Source organism: Procambarus clarkii, chromosome 25 (assembly GCF_040958095.1).
Source record: "Procambarus clarkii isolate CNS0578487 chromosome 25, FALCON_Pclarkii_2.0, whole genome shotgun sequence".
In the NCBI taxonomy this organism is placed as follows: domain Eukaryota; kingdom Metazoa; phylum Arthropoda; class Malacostraca; order Decapoda; family Cambaridae; genus Procambarus; species Procambarus clarkii.
The window spans coordinates 4,206,904-4,224,410 of record NC_091174.1 but is presented as its reverse complement, the minus strand read 5'-3'; the positions used below and the strand labels follow the sequence as shown (position 1 = coordinate 4,224,410).

Below are 17,507 nucleotides of genomic sequence, written 5' to 3'. Positions count from 1 at the left end.
GTCAACAATTGGTGCTGTAGTCTGGTGTTTAGTGGCTGTATGTTCAGAAGTTGATGGAGCTCCTGGATTGTCTGATCATATGGTGGACGGTGTTTTGCAATTCTTCTTATCACCTTATTTTGTACTGCTTGTAGTTTTTGCATGTTGCTTTCCTTGAGGTAATAGGATATTCGAGATACGGTAGGACTAGAGCCTTGTATTAGTGTAGTTTCTATGTTCGTGCTAAGACTACGGATTAGGGAGCCGGTCGGCCGAGTGGACAGCACGCTGGGCACGTGATCCTGTGGTCCCGGGTTCGATCCCGGACGCCGGCGAGAAACAATGGGCAGAGTTTCTTTCACCCCTGATGCCCTATGATACCTAGGAGTAAAATAGGTACCTGGGAGTTAGTCAGCTGTCACGGGCTGCTTCCTGGGGGTGGAGGCCTGGTCAAGGACCGGGCCGCGGGGACACTAAAGCCCCGAAATCATCTCAAGATAACCTCAAGATAACCTGCTCTCCGTTCTCCTAAGAGTGTCTTTGCTTTGTTTAATCTCTCCTTTACGCGAATTTTCATTCGTGTTCCATTTATCACGAGTTCCATCATTCAGCCCACATCCGTGTGTCGGATAGAGTAAGTTATCCAGGAAAATGGGTTCAGTGTGTTCTTATTTTCGCAATGTGTATTGTATGGAACTGTCGCGTGTTGATACTTATTTTACATTGCTTTTTGAAAGTTTATTTTTGTGTGAATTCAATTGCTGCTTTTATTTTGTTGGTGAGTCTTTGATTGTCCTGGTTGGCAGATCCCACCCCTTCTCCCCTATAATTCCACCCCTCCCTCTCGCCCCCTCTCCACCCATTCCATCCCTTACCTCCCCTTCCCTAGCCCTCTTTCCCCTAGCGCCCCCTCCCTCCCACCGGAGCTGCAGTGTGGGGCACGAGGGACTCCTGAAGTTTTCCACAATATTTTATCATTCATGTTTTGTTTGCGGCAAAAGACCAAGTTTCCAGGGAGGGGTTATATGAGCTGTAGAGAGGAGAGGAGGAGGAGGAGAGCAAGAAAGAGAAGAGAATATGAACTAACACACTGGAAGGTGTTACTGGGGTGTTAGAAAGTAGTAACACAACACTACACTACACTATACTACACTACACATTTGTTCATAGAAGGACAACATGTACAACATTACTGGGAGAGAGAGAGAGAGAGAGAGAGAGAGAGAGAGAGAGAGAGAGAGAGAGAGAGAGAGAGAGAGAGAGAGAGAGAGAGAGAGAGAGAGAGAGAAAACGGGACTGGAATTATCAGGAGAAAGCGGCAAGCCTTTACAACTATATAGCCACTGGAAGGGCCCAGGATAAGGATTTGGGATGGGACGATGTAAGGAAGGAAGGAAAGGAAAGGTGCCCAACCACTTGGACAGTCGGGGGATTGAACGCCGACCTGCATGAAGCGAGACCGTCGCTCTACCGTCTAACTCAAGTGGTTGGGCAGAGAGAGAGAGAGAGAGAGAGAGAGAGAGAGACAGCGCATGGTTACACAAAATAGTTTACATTAAATAAATGTAACTAGATAGTGTTTAGTGGCCTTAATTAATATTCAGGTGAGGTGGTTGGGCGTGTGTGAGCTTAACCGCTCTGCTGGTCACCTGACGCGGCTCTGGGTGTTCCAGGTTATGTAGAGTGTGAGTATTAAAATGTGTTTGTGCACTACAGTCTCTGAAGCGAGGCGTTTGTGCTGGGTGCTGTGTAGCCTGTCACTGTGTGAAAATGTATTTGCGTGTGTGTGTGGGGTGTGTGTGTGTGTGTGTGTGTGTGTGTGTGTGTGTGTGTGTGTGTGTGTGTGTGTGTGTGTGTGTGTGTGTGTGTGTGTGTGTGTGTGTGTTGGAGGGGAGGTAGGGAGGTGTTTCATTATATACATAATGTGTAAGTGTTAGATCATCACATCAGTGCAGGTGAAAATGCACAATTCATATGTATAATATATATATATATATATATATATATATATATATATATATATATATATATATATATATATATATATATATATAATATATATATATATAACTCAGTTTATTGCGAACGTAAATCATATGAAAGTACCGTACTTATCGGCTGTATTATTAGCTGTTTACGCTACAATATGTTGTATTCTTCATAGATCTTAGGGAGCTTCTTGGGTCTTCAGGCAAAACGTGTTTACTGTTTACACACACAGGACCAGAGGTGAAGAGGAAGTAGAAGACGCGGAGAGGAGGAGAAGGAGAAGAAATAGGAGGAAGTAGAGTAAGAGGAGAAGAGGAAAAAGAGGAGGAAGTAGAGTAAAAGGTGGAGAAGAGGTGCAAACTCGGCAAACCTAGAGGAAGAGAAGGAGGGAGTAAATAAAAGAAGCAGGAGACAAAGAAATAAAACGGAGGAAGAGGAGGAGGAGGAGGAGAAGCAAGGAAGTAAAAAGAGCAAGTGATCTCCTTTTTTTCCCCTTTCTCCCTATTTTCCAAGACGGAGAAGGCAAGGAGGAAACCCTTTACCAGCGAGAGATATTGAAGCCTAGACGCGAGATCTCCTCAGACTGCAGTAACAAGGTTTCCGAAACGGATCCTGAAGCAATTTACCTCTACCTCTTTGGAGGACTTGATTCCCCCCTTCTGCATCTTGGGATGGCGAATCGGAAGCGGAATTTACGTAATTCGTACGCTTTGTGATTGTTATATTGAGGGTTGTTGCAGTTGTTATCACATTCGTGAATAGCTGAATGCATCTGTCCAGATATCATCCCTCCTCTCCCAACACTTACGACACCAGCAACACCTGTCTCTCGGTCTCTACAACACCACCACTGCAACACCACCACCATTCTCTCTCTCTCCTTCAACCATGAACGAGAGAAGAAACAGAGAGGGGACATGATCGCAACATACAATATACTGAGAAGAATTGATTAGTTGGAAACGCCATTGAGTATAAGAAATGTCAGGAAGTTTATGTATCCTGTACAAGTCATCAACAGGTGAAATTACACCGAAAAAAGACCCTGGTAGACGGAACATGAAGAGGTTAAGACCTCACTGCCCCCTTAGGCACTGATTCATGTTGTTGTTGTTATAGATTCAGCTACTCGGAACAAGTTCCAAGTAGCACGGGCTATGGTGAGCCCGTAGTGGACTTACCTGGCAAACGAGCGAGGCTGTGTCATTTGGTGCACTGATTGATAAGTACTCAGAGGTAAGTACTACCACCACTACCCCCATCCCAACCACCACCACTCTCACCAGTATCCCCCCAACCCCTCAGGACCCTCGCTACAACGACGAAGTGGATCGGATAACCGGGTACCACACCGACTCGCTTCTCTGCATGCCGGTTAGGAACTCCTACAACGAAATCATCGCGGTGGCCCAGGTGGTCAATAAGAGCTCAGGCGACGAGTCATCCGGACGCTTTACCGCCAAGGATGAGAAAGTAAGTCGACTCCAGACAGGCAGATGAATTGACGGATGATTGGACAGATGAATAGACGGAGGATTAAACTTGTATGTACCGTCGAAGGATGAATAAATGGATTGATGGATAAGCGCGTAGCCGAAGGGAGAAGAGGCTATACAGTTGGATAATTTAACAGTTTGACTGATAATCTGATGAATAGCTGAATGACAAATGGAATATCCGATTGAGTAGACGTATGAATGATTGGGATGATGTAAAGACTGACTGGGCTGTGCCTTCAGAGGGAGGGGGGGGTAGGATTTGATCGAACGGGAGAGGATTGGACAAGCGAATCCAGAGACACAAGTTAGCAATAATAATGTGATTATCTTCCCTCTGACAGATGTTCGCGACTTACCTACAGTTTGTGGGAATTGCCATCACCAACGCTCAGCTTATGGAGGCCTCACAGGCCGAATATGAGAGAAACAGAGTAAGTTGATTTCATCCCCCCATCTCACACCTCATAGCTACTGTCCAAAGCCTCATAACATCTGTTATAACCCCCTATCCTGTCTAAACCCCACCTTCTCACTCCTCATAGCTACTATCCCAAGCTTCATAATGTCTGTTTAACTCTCCGTCTAAACTCCCCTACCTCACACCTCATAGCTACTATCCCAAGCCTCATAATGTCCATTGTAACCCCCTCCCCCCGTCTAAACCCTCCTCCTCACTCCTCATAGCTACTATCCCAAGCCTCATAATGTCCATTGTACCCCCTGTCTAAACCCCTTCCCTCTCATACCTCATAGTTATTGTCCCAAGGCACATAACATCCATTGTCTAACCACCTCCCACCTCCCCTCACACCTCATAACTACTGTCCCAAGCCTCATAACGCCCCGGTATATTAGCCTGTCTCCACACCTCTCACACCTCACAATTGCTGCTTGCATCCTCATTAAGATCGTGGCATCAAATCCCTCATGCCTCGCACCTCACTGTCTCATAATTTCCCTCGAGGAAGCCTCCCTTTATGTCTTTGTTTCTCTGTTTCCTCTCTCTCTCTGTTTGTGTTTTTGTTGCTGTAAATCGCGTTTGTCTTTGTTTGCTCTACATCATTATTATTTGCAGTTGCAGCCATTGCAGGAGTGCGATGCGACAGTGGTAAGGAGTAATGGTGGTGATGGTAGTAGTAGTGGTGATGGTAGTAGTAGTGGTGATGGAAAGGGAAGAAATACCATTGTTACTAACGTATAGTTAGTGTTGACCTTGCGGTGTATTATCCTTGGTGCGTCCTCTCATGCTTGCGTCTTCTCCTGTCTGCGTCCTGTCCTGTCTGCGTCCTGTCCTGTCTGCGTCCTCTCCTGTCTGCGTCTTCTCCTGTCTGCGTCCTCTCCTGTCTGCGTCTTCTCCTGTCTGCGTCCTCTCCTGTCTGCGTCCTGTCCTGTCTGCGTCCTCTCCTGTCTGCGTCTCTTCCCTTCCCTCCACGCTCGTTATACAAGAATGTTTCCCCGTGTTTATGTGTACTTTAGAACCATGTGTTAGTTTATTGTAGCTATATTTGTTTATGCTATGTTCTCATCTCTCTCTCTCTCTCTCTCTCTCTCTCTCTCTCTCTCTCTCTCTCTCTCTCTCTCTCTCTCTCTCTCTCTCTCTCTCTCTCTCTCTCTCTCTCTCTCTCTCTCTCTCTCTCTATCTTTTATACATTCCCATATTTCCAACAATTAATAACTCAATGTATTCTTCTCTCACTCCTTACCTCCCCCCAACCATTCCCTCCCCTCCACAAAACCCTTCCTAACCAACACCCCCCCCCATCCCCAACCTCCATCTCCCTAACTAAACCCCAACCCCCCCAAAAAACTCCTTATCTCCCCTCCCACTCCTTCCCAAATACACCCCCCTCCCTCTCTCTTCCCCGCCGCCACCATCTCCCCCAACACCCTCCCACACCCCCAACAGAGCCTGCTGGAGGTGGTGCATGACCTGTTCGAGGAGCAGACGTCGTTGGAGAACGTTATTCTCAAGACGCTACAGAGAGCCCAGCGACTCCTCAAGTGTGAGCGTGCGGCTGTCATGCTCCTGGAAGATGGTAGTGAGGTGAGTGTGTGTGTGTGTGTGTGTGTGTATGTGTGTGTGTGTGTGTGTGTGTGTGTGTGTGTGTGTGTGTGTGTGTTTGTGTGTGTGTGTGTACTCACCTAGTTGTGTTTGCGGGGGTTGAGCTCTGGCTCTTTGGTCCCGAGCTCAACCCCCGCAAACACAACTAGGTGAGTACACACACACACACAAATCACATGTGTGTGTGTGTGTGTGTGTGTGTGTGTGTGTGTGTGTGTGTGTGTGTGTGTGTGTGTGTGTGTGTGTGTGTGTGTGTGTGTGTATGTGAGCTACTCAAGCTGGGTGGTATTAACCTCATTGTAATGCCGTTAAAGCGTGGGCATTCATTTTGGATAAGCTGTCATATGTTGACTGTCATATGTTGACTGTCATGTGGTGGGCTGTCATGTAGTGGGCTGTCATGTGGTGGGCTGTCATATGTTGACTGTCATGTAGTGGGCTGTCATGTGGTGGGCTGCCAGCTGGTCCGCATGAACCATCAGCACTGTAGCCAACAAAGTCTGTACAACCAGCTGAATGAACAAAAGTTTAAGGACACTAAAAGAGATGAACAAGCTGCTGTTGATGAACAAATGAACGTTTAACTGATCTATGAACTAAATATTATTCACCTTCATAATTTTTTAAATCAATATATTTAACATAATTCCCAAATTGTTTATAATTAAAATATTAAAAAGAATAATAAAAATAAAAAATATAAATAAGAATAACAATTATCTATATTTTTTATAGATAATAATTGATAATTTATGATAATGATAATGATTGATAATTTACAATTTATGCTTACAATAGAAATATAACAAGTCCAATAATCCTTTGGGACTTGCCTCCTCTCCCATAATTTGGTAGCGGGGTTATTCATGCCCGTGCCACCTCTTAGGTGGCTTAAACTTCATCAATCAGTCAGGTCGAGGGGGTTCAAAGCACCTCATTGCTCTAACTAATTTTGTTCTTGGTATATCACGCTAATTGGATTTCCTTTTGTATTATTATTTGTAATTATTATTATTAAATATTATTATTATTATCTCTTAATAAATCTATTGTAACATCATTAGCCAGAGAGAGAGAGAGAGAGAGAGAGGAGAAATTATTGAGTATAAAATGTGCAAGACTTATCGTGTAGTGATTACGGGCTATTCATGCCCGTGCCACCTCTTGGGTGGCTTAATCTTTGTCAATCATCAATCGTGTAGTGAAGCTGTTGTTATGATTAACTAAAAGATGGTTGCTGTGCTCGTAGTTTGAGATCCAAGGTCTTAGGAGTCGCTGTTTCTCCCCCCTGCGTCTCAAGGTCCACATTGATTAAAGATGTCGACCAATTGGCTCGTTTATCTTGGTATAAGAGATGGTGCTATTTTTAGCTAAAGCACGTACCGCGTAACGTGATTTATGTATCTACAAGTAACACTCATGTGCTGCCTATATATATATATATATATATATATATATATATATATATATATATATATATATATATATATATATATATATATATATATATATATATATATATATATATATATAAACAGATATATGGTTGTTGGAGAATCTTATGTGGTGTCCATTGTCTCAGAAAGGACAACCAACACAGAACAAGGGAGATATTCTAATGTACAACCAAAATGGTGAATAACTAAGAGGTACTACCAACACTACTCCCCCTTTCCCAATGAAATCTTGCATTATGATGACCAACCCACAGCTCAGACGATAAAGAAGCGACGATGTTTCGGTCCGTCTTTGGACCATTATCTAGTCGACATCACGACTCGCTAATGGTCCAGGACGGACCGAAACGTCGTAGCTTCTCCATCTTATGAGTTGTGGTTTAATCATCATTTCTTCAGCCACGTTATTGTGACTCATCATCAATATCATATTAAAAATGGACCCGGAATTAATGTTGTTTTCTTGGTTTTTCTTTGTGTATTGTAAAACATTATGCATTGACGTCAACAAAATTTGAAAAAAATTCTATCATACTTTTCTTGATATAAGCTGTAATGCACAAGTGGTGGTGGTGGGGATACTTCTGGGGGAAGGGGGAAGCCTCCCCAGACTTGAAGGGGGGGAGAGGGGTGATTGGGGCAACACCATTCCTGCCCGACAAACTGTGAAGTGCTTTATTTGTTCAAACTGTGACATATTTTATTTATTGAAGCTGTGATGTATGTTTTGTTGACAATACAGTATGTTTTTATTTGTTCATTAATTATAAAGATTCTCTCTCCCTCCCTTTCCTGTGTGAGAGAGAGAAAAAGAGAGAGAGAGAGAGAGAGAGAGAGAGAGAGAGAGAGAGAGAGAGAGAGAGAGAGAGAGAGAGAGAGAGAGAGAGAGAGAGAGAGAGAGAGAGAGAGGGAGAGAGAGAGAGAGATATGAAACCTGAATTTCGTTGATAATTGGGTGAAATACGAACACGCAATATATGCTTTCATATGTATGTTTATTTATATATAAAGCAGTTATTGATACACTACAGCTGTTATAGCTTGAATTGACACATTACACATAACTCTATCACAACACACAATGTGTAAGAAGGAATATATATGAAAGTAGCTAATATCTACATGTAATTCCCATAGAAAAAAAAACCCTATCACAAAATATTCCACAAGGCTAACAAATCATTAATGATATCATCACACAAATAATATACCGATAATATCGATTAGAGGATATCAAATATGACCAAAGATGTTATCACATAAGGATTTTTCACCCCGAGATATCAGTCCACAGTCACTGATCCAGCTAGCTACAGCACAGGGAAAGATAGCAACACTAGTAATATCAAGATCACTGCTAATAATAGCACTGACAATGCCAATAGCAATGATCAGTAGTTATCATAGCAATAACTGTTAACAATTAGCAACATTATCAAAGCAATAGCCATAACAAATCATAACAAAATCATTGATTTTACATAATAATAACAACAACAGATAATAACACCAATAACAATGAGAATAATTGCAAATACAATATAGCAAATTAATTGATAATGATTAGCAATAAGAACACATCTGGGGTGCTGCGATGGGATCGATCCAGCGTCTCTGGTCATTCCGGGGCAGACTCAATCATGACTGCAATGTTTCTTTGCAAAGACCTCCTCAGAGTACTGAAGGAGGGGGGGGGGAGGGGAGGATAGTGGTCCCGGGTGGTGCCCTCCAAATTTGGGGTAAATTAAGAGGAACGTCTGGTCGAGGGGACATCTAGGAGGCCGAGAGTTCGATCCCCTTAAACAGCTTCGGTAATTTTGTTCCATTGGATAATAGAAGTAGTAATCAAGATGCACATTCCACACACACTCACACACACCTGAAAATAATGGAAGTAATGGCATCACTTCCATTATTTACAAATGGATTGGGTGTTTAATTTTCAAGTCTGAATCTAAATTCAGACTTGAAGGAGCTTCACGTCCCGCCTTCAGACAGGCTCCTGGAGAGTAGCAAGGAGAAGAAAATGTTGTTGTTGTTTAAGATTCAGCTACTGAGCACAAAATGTTCCAAGTAGCACGGGCTATGTTGAGCCCCGTAGTGGACTTACCTGGCACAGGAGCGGGGTTGTAACTTGGAGGAGGAGAAGAGAAGATTATCACTTTCCTTATACAGTGTTAACCCCCCTCCCCCCTCTGCACGTGACCTTGGCATGGCCCCCCCTCTCCCCCAGTCCCACCCCCTCGACCCCTTGTGGCACTGCCGTAGATAGATGGCCCAATTACACCACCCCCAAGCACCTCAACAATCACCCCCCACCACCACCACCAACTACCACCACCACTACTACTACCATCACCACCACTAGCCCAGCATGGAGTAGTATGTAATTGTTTGATTTCACAGTAGTCTTACACCTGTCAGCCTCATATATATATATATATATATATATATATATATATATATATATATATATATATATATATATATATATATATATATATATATATATATATATATATATATACTAGAAACACCGATAGTGTAGATTCAGAGTTCTGCGTGGTGCTTGGATTTGACAAACTGACGCTTATTCCGGAATAACATAAGATTCTACACACACACAGATTGCTTTCTTACAAGAACGGATTGTACTTTCAGCCGGATTATTCATTAACCATACTCGAACGAGGGTCACGTGGCTTGCTATTTACTCGGGGAACTGGTTTGTCCTTGGTAAGTTATGTTCAATGATATTTTTTGTTCATTTGTAGTTGTGGTGTAGAGTGAGAGAGCCTTGACTTACAGAGATGTGGTAAGTCTTACCTCACAGACGCTGTGGCCAAGGTCTCCTGCTTAGAGACCAATCTTGGATACCAATCTTGGAGACCAATCTTGGAGACCAATCATTTACTTGTGGCCGGTAAATTATGCTAAACTTGCTTTATTCCCATGAGGTCTGCCCCACTAGGTGTGTGTGTGTGTGTGTGTGTGTGTGTGTGTGTGTGTGTGTGTGTGTGTGTGTGTGTGTGTGTGTGTGTGTGTGTGTGTGTGTGTGTGTGTAGTATCCAGCATATGCCATGAGATGAAGATAGGTGCAGAAGTGTTAGATGAGGTCAAAGGCAGTAAGCACTTCGACAGAAACAGTACCGTTAGCAGACGACAGAGGCAACAATTTCATATAAGAATATAGGCAATAGAATTAGATGACAGCAGAGCCCAATGAACACAAATACATTACAGCTGGAAGCCACTGTAGGCATTGATGGGATGAGTGCCACTTGAGGCACTAATACACAGAGTGCCACTTGAGGCAGAGAAGATAATTGCTAAAAGGCAGTTTGTTGGTATTGCCTGGCAGGAGGAGCTAGAGTGTGGCGGCCACCTGGTGACCAATAACAGTATGGTGGTACAGCGAGCAGCAGAGAGAGGCAGCATCTCCCTCTCCACCGTAAATAGAGTCACATCCCGGCCCTCAGTCCACACTCTGAGGTGGAGTGGAGGCAGCAGCCACATTAGAACAATACCACCACCGGACACCGCAGACGCCGCCACCGTTCCCGTGTCGCCGGGCGAGTCTGCTTCAGCGGTGTCGTCGCCGCTGTCACCTGGAGTCGTCGAAGCCGCAACAGTGTTGTCGTCGCCGGAGCCAGACCCGTCTTCCACGGCTGCAGGCAAGGTGACAATACGGCGAAGGCAGCCGGTCCCCCACACACACACACGGCACTAAGATGCCATCTGCTTCCTCGAACAGTGCCTTGGCATCGCTTATTTCCCCATACCATACGCGCATTTAATATAATTACTCGAAGTTGAAGGGACGACGACGTTTCGGTCCGTCCTGGACCATTCTCAAGTCGAATCGACTTGAGAATGGTCCAGGACGGACCGAAACGTCGTCGTCCCTTCACCTTCTAGTGTGTGGTCTGGTCAACATACTTCAGCCACGTTATTGTGACTCATCGCCTGCATAATTACTCGGCAAATATTTTGTTAAAAGACTTTTTTCTACCCTTTTTTTCGCTCGTCCAGTGTTTTTGTAAGTAGTGTTATCTTTCACTGTTATTAATGCCAAAGTGATCTTTAATCTATTTGTTATTAACTGCTTCAGTGGTAGATTTATTTCTTGCAAATTGTTACATTTTAATTTTGTTGATTCGTTGATCATTGCACGGCCGTCTTGATCTGTGGGAACTCCATGTGAGTACCGGGGACTCCATGACTCTGTCACCATGTGAGTACCGGGGACTCGTCATCTTCCTCACTCTCTTAATACACTACCAGCCCAACATAACACCATCTCACCACCACTACCCTGAGTACACGACTCGACCTATCCATCTTGTCGCTGAGGTATATCCATCTCCCAGCTGTGTATAACCCAGTATAACCCGCCCAGCTGTGCCAGGGGGTAGAGAGAGAGAGGGTCAAGACTTCACACATGTAGAGGCTTCTGTCAGCGCCGTATACATGTTGTATGGGTGTCCTGGCTAGCCTACAGCTGACCTCTGGCATCCTTGTGCTTCTTCCAGATTACAAGAACCTTGATCAGGGTTCGAATCTATGTGCTGGATGTTCCCAGACCCGCTCTAGTCCACTCTAGTTTCTGTGTGTCAATATTATTCATAGTAAGGGCGTTCCTTCACTGGTGAAGACATAGTTCTTTCGAGTACTTAGAGGAGAGAAGCTTTACAGGTAAGGTAGATGGCTGTGTGTGATTTATTTCTTGGTATGTACAAAGTTCTCCTTTACTTCTTCGTTGATTTTGAGTGCAATAGCGTCAGTGATTGAAGTGTTTTGTGGTCATTCGACGCTCACAGACGACAGATGAAAGGTACCGTGTGGGGGGGGTTATATTAACTATTTGCTCTGTCACGCTTCGTATGCATGCTGATTGGCACGCTTGCTTCCACCTGCTTGGAAATGCTGCTGCTGCTGCTGCTACTGCTACTGCTACTGCTGCTGCTGCTGCTGCTGCTGCTGCTGCTGCTGCTGCTACTGCTGCTGCTACTGCTGCTGCTGCTGCTACTGCTGATTGCCTTGTGCTCGCTCACGGCTCCGAGTGAGTGCATACCATTGCCCCCGGTAGTGATTAATAACCCTGTCAGTTGAGACTACGACTAAACATGTTGCCGCAACCCAAATCCGGGAGAATTGCAGCCTCATTCCCAGTCGTGGCTGACGTCGATCCATGCTCCTACCCCGATGGTTTTCCCATTACTTTCACCTTGTGATTATTTACTATGGGACTATAGCGTTGTCGTAGGCATCAACACAACTACTAACCCGTGACGATGTGGCGGTTAATATGTCATTTGCTAAGTTCATAAGCACATGCATGATGTCTCAACGCAGGTCTGAGAGTACTTGACCCACTCCTCAACCTGACCTTAGTCTGACTGATAGGTCACCCCATGTGACTCCTGGCTTGGCATACTTACTACTCCCTCCCCACACACCCACCTTACCTACAACCCCCCTCTACAGCCGTGACCAGACCCCCCCCCCCTATTCCCTACCTTTACCTATCTTCTCTTCCATCTTCTCTCATTGTTGCATATCTTGCTTTTTCCGCTTCACCTCCTTTTTCTTTCCCCCGATCTCTTCTCTCCTTTCTATTCTCTCTCTTTTTCTCCTTTCTCTTCTCTCTTCTGTCACACTTTTGACCTTCGGTGATAAGTTGTTAGATCAATCTCTTGTTGAAAATTATTAATGGTTACCTTTTTTTATTGTTTTTGTTTCAGAAGCAGAATGTAAAGTTTTCCAAAATCTTCGAGTTGAACTGTCCAGTTTCCGGCCAGTCGACGAACAAGTAAGTGGTTGTGACAGGTTTAGTAGTAGTGGTGGGTGGTGGTGACAAGCGTGGTAGTGGTGGTAGTGGTGGTAGTGGTGGTAGTGGTGGTGGTGGTGGTGGTGGTGGTAGTAGTGGTGGGGGATGGTACTTGTCACAATAACTTCTTTAACTACCCATTAGTTATTTATCATAATATTTGCCACCAAAAACTCAACTCTTCCTTTAATTCTTGACAGACAATCTCATGTCAGTGGGGCATTTCAAGGTAATTCCTCATCAAAAGTGAATACTTACCATTTAATCAATAAACGCAGAGCTCATCAGTAATAACTTCAAATATATATATTATAACAGAGTGTCCAGGCATCTGTCTTGCACAGGTATTCCTGTATCTCTGTTGTATTTTGATTGTGGCTCAATGTCTCAGCCTTTTCATTTTCCTTCGCTTAGAAATATGCAGCGCTCGTGTTTCCAGAGGTGCTGGAATGTTTCCAGAGGTGCTGGAATGTTTTCAGAGGTGCTGGAATGTTTCCAGAGGTGCAGGAATGTTTTCAGAGGCGCTGAAATATTTTCAGAGGCGCTGGAATGTTTCCAGAGGTGCTGGAATGTTTTCAGAGGCGCTGGAATATTTCCAGAGGCGCTGGAATGTTTCCAGAGGCGCTGGAATGTTTCCAGAGGCGCTGGAATGTTTCCAGAGGTGCTGGAATGTTTTCAGAGGCGCTGGAATGTTTCCAGAGGTGCAGGAATGTTTTCAGAAGCGCTGGAATATTTTCAGAGGCGCTGGAATGTTTTCAGAGGCGATGAAATATTTTCAGAGGAGCTGGAATGTTTCCTGAGGCGCTGGAATATTTTCAGAGGCGCTGGAATATTTTCAGAGGCGCTGGAATATTTTCAGAGACGCTTGAATATTTCCAGAGGCTCTGGAATATTTTCAGAGGCGCTGGAATGTTTTCAAAGGCGCTGGAATATTTCCCGTAGGTCAAACGCGTGAATGAGTGTGAGTGGATACATAAAATAGGAGCTGTCTCGTATGAGCCAAAAGGCCTTCTGCAGTTTTCTCTCATATCACGTTACGATGTTGTTAAAATCTGACGGACGTGCTTGTTCTCTTTCTCTGCAGCGCCAAGGAGGTGGGCTCGAGCGAGATGGCCAAGCACCTACTGCACCTGGCGGAACAAGTAGCTTGCACCGGCGAGAACATGAACATCGCTGAGTGTGTGGAGGTCGAGAAGGGCAGTGCTGGAAACGTGAGATCGATGCTCGCTATGCCTATAAGGAACAGGAACTTCCAGATCATTGGTGAGGGCTTGTGGTGATGATGGTGTGGGGGGGTGAAAGGGGTTAGGGGGGGTGTAGATGGGGAGGGTGAATGGTGACCAAAGATGTCATAGATGATGATGATGATAGTCTTGGTGTAATGTTTGGTAATATTAACTACTTTTAATGTCCTGGTTTAGTCTCCCACCCACCATCTTTAACCCCTTTCCCTATCCCTCCCACCCTTCTTCCTGCTCTCCGACCCCTTTCGCCTACAATCCCTCCCCTTCCTTCCATCCCCCTCTCTTCCATGAAAGTGGGAAAGAGGTTAATATATAATACATACCTGTATAATGCATATATGTATAATGTATGTATATATCTAAACAATTCCAGCATGCGAATTAACATAATTGGGTGCCTCAAACACACAATAACTGCTACACATATCACTCTTGGATTTTATAAACAAGTTTCAAAAGTGTTCATCACTGATCAATACATTAAAACCGGCTTCCACCTCCAGGTGTAGCGAAGATCATCAACAAACTCAACGGGCAGCCCTTTGATGAGAACGATGAGCAGCTCTTTGAGGTGTGTGTTGCCAATTGTTGCCTGGACGAGAGATGAGTTGAAAAACCTCCATTGGATAATGATCCGGATGGACTGTTGTTTAAATGGAATAATCTATTTCCTCGTGTGAAATATGAGGCTGTTCTATATTAGGCTGTTTATAACTCTAAGCACTTTGATATACTTTCCATCGAGTTCCACGTTTCATTATATCATAAATTCACATCACTTGCCATAGCAAACTTGTTCTTGATTGTTGTATTGAACTCGTATGTAAAGTTACAACAACGTAACTAAATTCAATTCATAAAAAGATCTTGTAACACGCTGCAAACGTGTAAAGAATCTATTAATGATTATCCTGTTTGGAAGACAATGTATGGTTTGTGTTGAGAGGTCGTTCATGGGGGAACCTCATTCATTCCCCCATTTCCTGTTGAGATTATGTTATACATGATGAGTGAAAGTCAGAGTTGATTGTGGCTTTAATGATTCATACATAACATGTGTTATAAATCTTAAATTCAACCCCTATACCTCTCTCTCTCTGTCTGTCTGTCTCTCTCTCTCTCTCTCTCTCTCTCTCTCTCTCTCTCTCTCTCTCTCTCTCTCTCTCTCTCTCTCTCTCTCTCTCTCTCTCTCTCTCTCTCTGTCTGTCTGTCTCTCTCTCTCTCTCTCTCTCTCTCTCTCTCTCTCTCTCTCTCTCTCTCTCTCTCTCTCTCTCTCTCTCTCTCTCTCTCTCTCTCTCTCTCTCTCTCTCTCTCTCTCTCTCTCTGTCTCTCTCTCTCTCTCTCTCTCTCTCTCTCTCTCTCTCTCTCTCTCTCTCTCTCTCTCTCTCTCTCTCTCTCTCTCTCTCTCTCTCTCTCTCTCTCTCTCTCTGTCTCTCTCTCTCTCTCTCTCTCTCTCTCTCTCTCTCTCTCTCTCTCTCTCTCTCTCTCTCTCTCTCTCTCTCTCTCTCTCTCTCTCTCTCTCTCTCTCTCTCTCTCTCTCTCTCTCTCTCTGTTTCTCTCTCTCTCTCTCTCTCTCTCTCTCTCTCTCTCTCTCTCTCTCTCTCTCTCTCTCTCTCTCTCTCTCTCTCTCTCTCTCTCTCTCTCTCTCTCTCTCTCATGCTGACGAATTCATCACCATAAGAACCTGTGCTCTAAATTTCATTACATCTCACTACAACACGAAGGCTCGTGTCCACCGTCTAACTGCCTCTCCTGGTGCAGGCCTTCACCATCTTCTGTGGTCTGGGGATCAACAACACCCTCATGTACAACGAGCTGGAGAAGGCCATGGCCAGGCAGAAGGTGGCCATCGAGGTGAGGCAATTCTTACGCACCAGGGGCCAGATTCACGAAGCAGTTACGCCAGCACTTACGAACCTGTAAATCGACAACGACTTGAGAATGGTCCAGGACGGACCGAAACGTCGTCGTACCTTCACTTTCTTGTGTGTGGTTTGGTCAACATTTCTCCTAACTTGAGGTGCTTCCGGGGCTCAGCGTCCCGGCGGCCCGGTCGTCGACCAGGCCTACTGGTTGCTGGACTGATCAACCAGGCCAGCCACGTTATTGTGACTCCTCGTCTGCATTCGAACCTGTACATCTTTTCTCAATCTTTGGCGGCTTTGTTTACAATTATTAAACAGTTAATGAGCTACGAAGCACCAGGAGGCTGTTTATAACAATAACAACAGTTGATTGGGAAGGTTTCATGCTTGTAAACTGTTTAATAAATGTAACCAAAGGAGTCAAAGATTGAGGAAAGATGTACACGTTCGTAAGTACTTGCGTAACTGCTTAGTGAATCTGGCCCCAGAATTCTTCTTGAGTATCCGATGGCTGCGAGTTCTCAAATAGGTCTATTGGTTGCCTGTTGTTTGTGTTCTATCATGTTATTAGTAATGAGCTAATAGTGTAAATCATACACAATTATAATGATCTTTCCAACTAAAATTATTAATAACGATTAGCAATTAATTATAATTAATAATAAAAATTACAATTTTTTAAGTCTTATTTTTAATCGTAAACAATAAATGGAATATACAGGATGTATTAAGATTCCATTCGCACTGGAAATACATAATTAAAATAATTAAGAACTCAATAACATTTATACTTATGAGAAATTAATCTTGACACATATATACACCTACTTGGTATACTCAGATAATCTGTGTATACCAAGTAGGAGTACCCAGCTTCTCTGTGTATAGTGAGAGTTTACTGCACCTCACAATAGTGACGATCGTGGCTGGCGTCACTATGATTGATGATGCTTGATGTCATCTTATTCCTCAGGTGCTTTCGTACCACGCTACAGCATCCGTGCAAGACGTCCAGAAGATGCAGGTAAGCATCCCCCCACTTGACGTACTCACCTGACTGTTTTCGCCTAATTGTACTTGCGAGGGGGGGGGGTGAGCTTCGGCTCTTTGATATTGTGTTTCTCAACTATCAATCAACTGGTATACAGGTTCCTGAGCCTGTTGAGCTGAATCATATCTACATTTGAATCTGTGTATGGTGTCTGCCTCCACCACAACACTGCCTAATGCAGTGTGTGTGTGTGAGAGAGAGAGAGAGAGAGAGAGAGAGAGAGAGAGAGAGAGAGAGAGAGAGAGAGAGAGAGAGAGAGAGAGAGAGAGAGAGAGAGAGAGAGAGAGAGAGAGAGAGAGAGGTTGGATGGAGCTGAAAGTTGGAAAGGGGCTGAATTATTCAGTGTGTGTATCAGGTAGTGTTGTCGTGAGATGCTGAAACCAAATTTGGATCATTTCTGTAGCATTAACTTAATCAGGGGCGACACTAGCCATAATTTGTTTATTCACTCACATCATCTAAATCAACGCTATTTGATTACAATATTGTATAACACATTTAAACTGCATTGCATCGGAATACATTACATTT

The 17,507-nt window shown here is 44.1% G+C and overlaps 1 protein-coding gene across 2 annotated transcripts in view; it reads left to right on the top strand.

Annotated features, from left to right (window-relative positions):
- Nucleotides 1-17,507, top strand: part of LOC123753613 (dual 3',5'-cyclic-AMP and -GMP phosphodiesterase 11A) — a 78,261-nt gene that overhangs the window by 54,496 nt on the left and 6,258 nt on the right. Inside the window, exons 6-14 of one of the 2 annotated variants that reach the window (XM_069331177.1) lie at nucleotides 3,274-3,441; nucleotides 3,809-3,898; nucleotides 5,374-5,511; nucleotides 10,348-10,665; nucleotides 12,731-12,798; nucleotides 13,901-14,079; nucleotides 14,564-14,631; nucleotides 15,822-15,914; nucleotides 16,899-16,949. In XM_069331177.1, the coding sequence (XP_069187278.1) occupies nucleotides 3,274-3,441; nucleotides 3,809-3,898; nucleotides 5,374-5,511; nucleotides 10,348-10,665; nucleotides 12,731-12,798; nucleotides 13,901-14,079; nucleotides 14,564-14,631; nucleotides 15,822-15,914; nucleotides 16,899-16,949 (1,173 nt within the window). The remainder of the gene's footprint in view (nucleotides 1-3,273; nucleotides 3,442-3,808; nucleotides 3,899-5,373; nucleotides 5,512-10,347; nucleotides 10,666-12,730; nucleotides 12,799-13,900; nucleotides 14,080-14,563; nucleotides 14,632-15,821; nucleotides 15,915-16,898; nucleotides 16,950-17,507) is intronic. The other variant, XM_069331178.1, reaches the window with a different exon arrangement.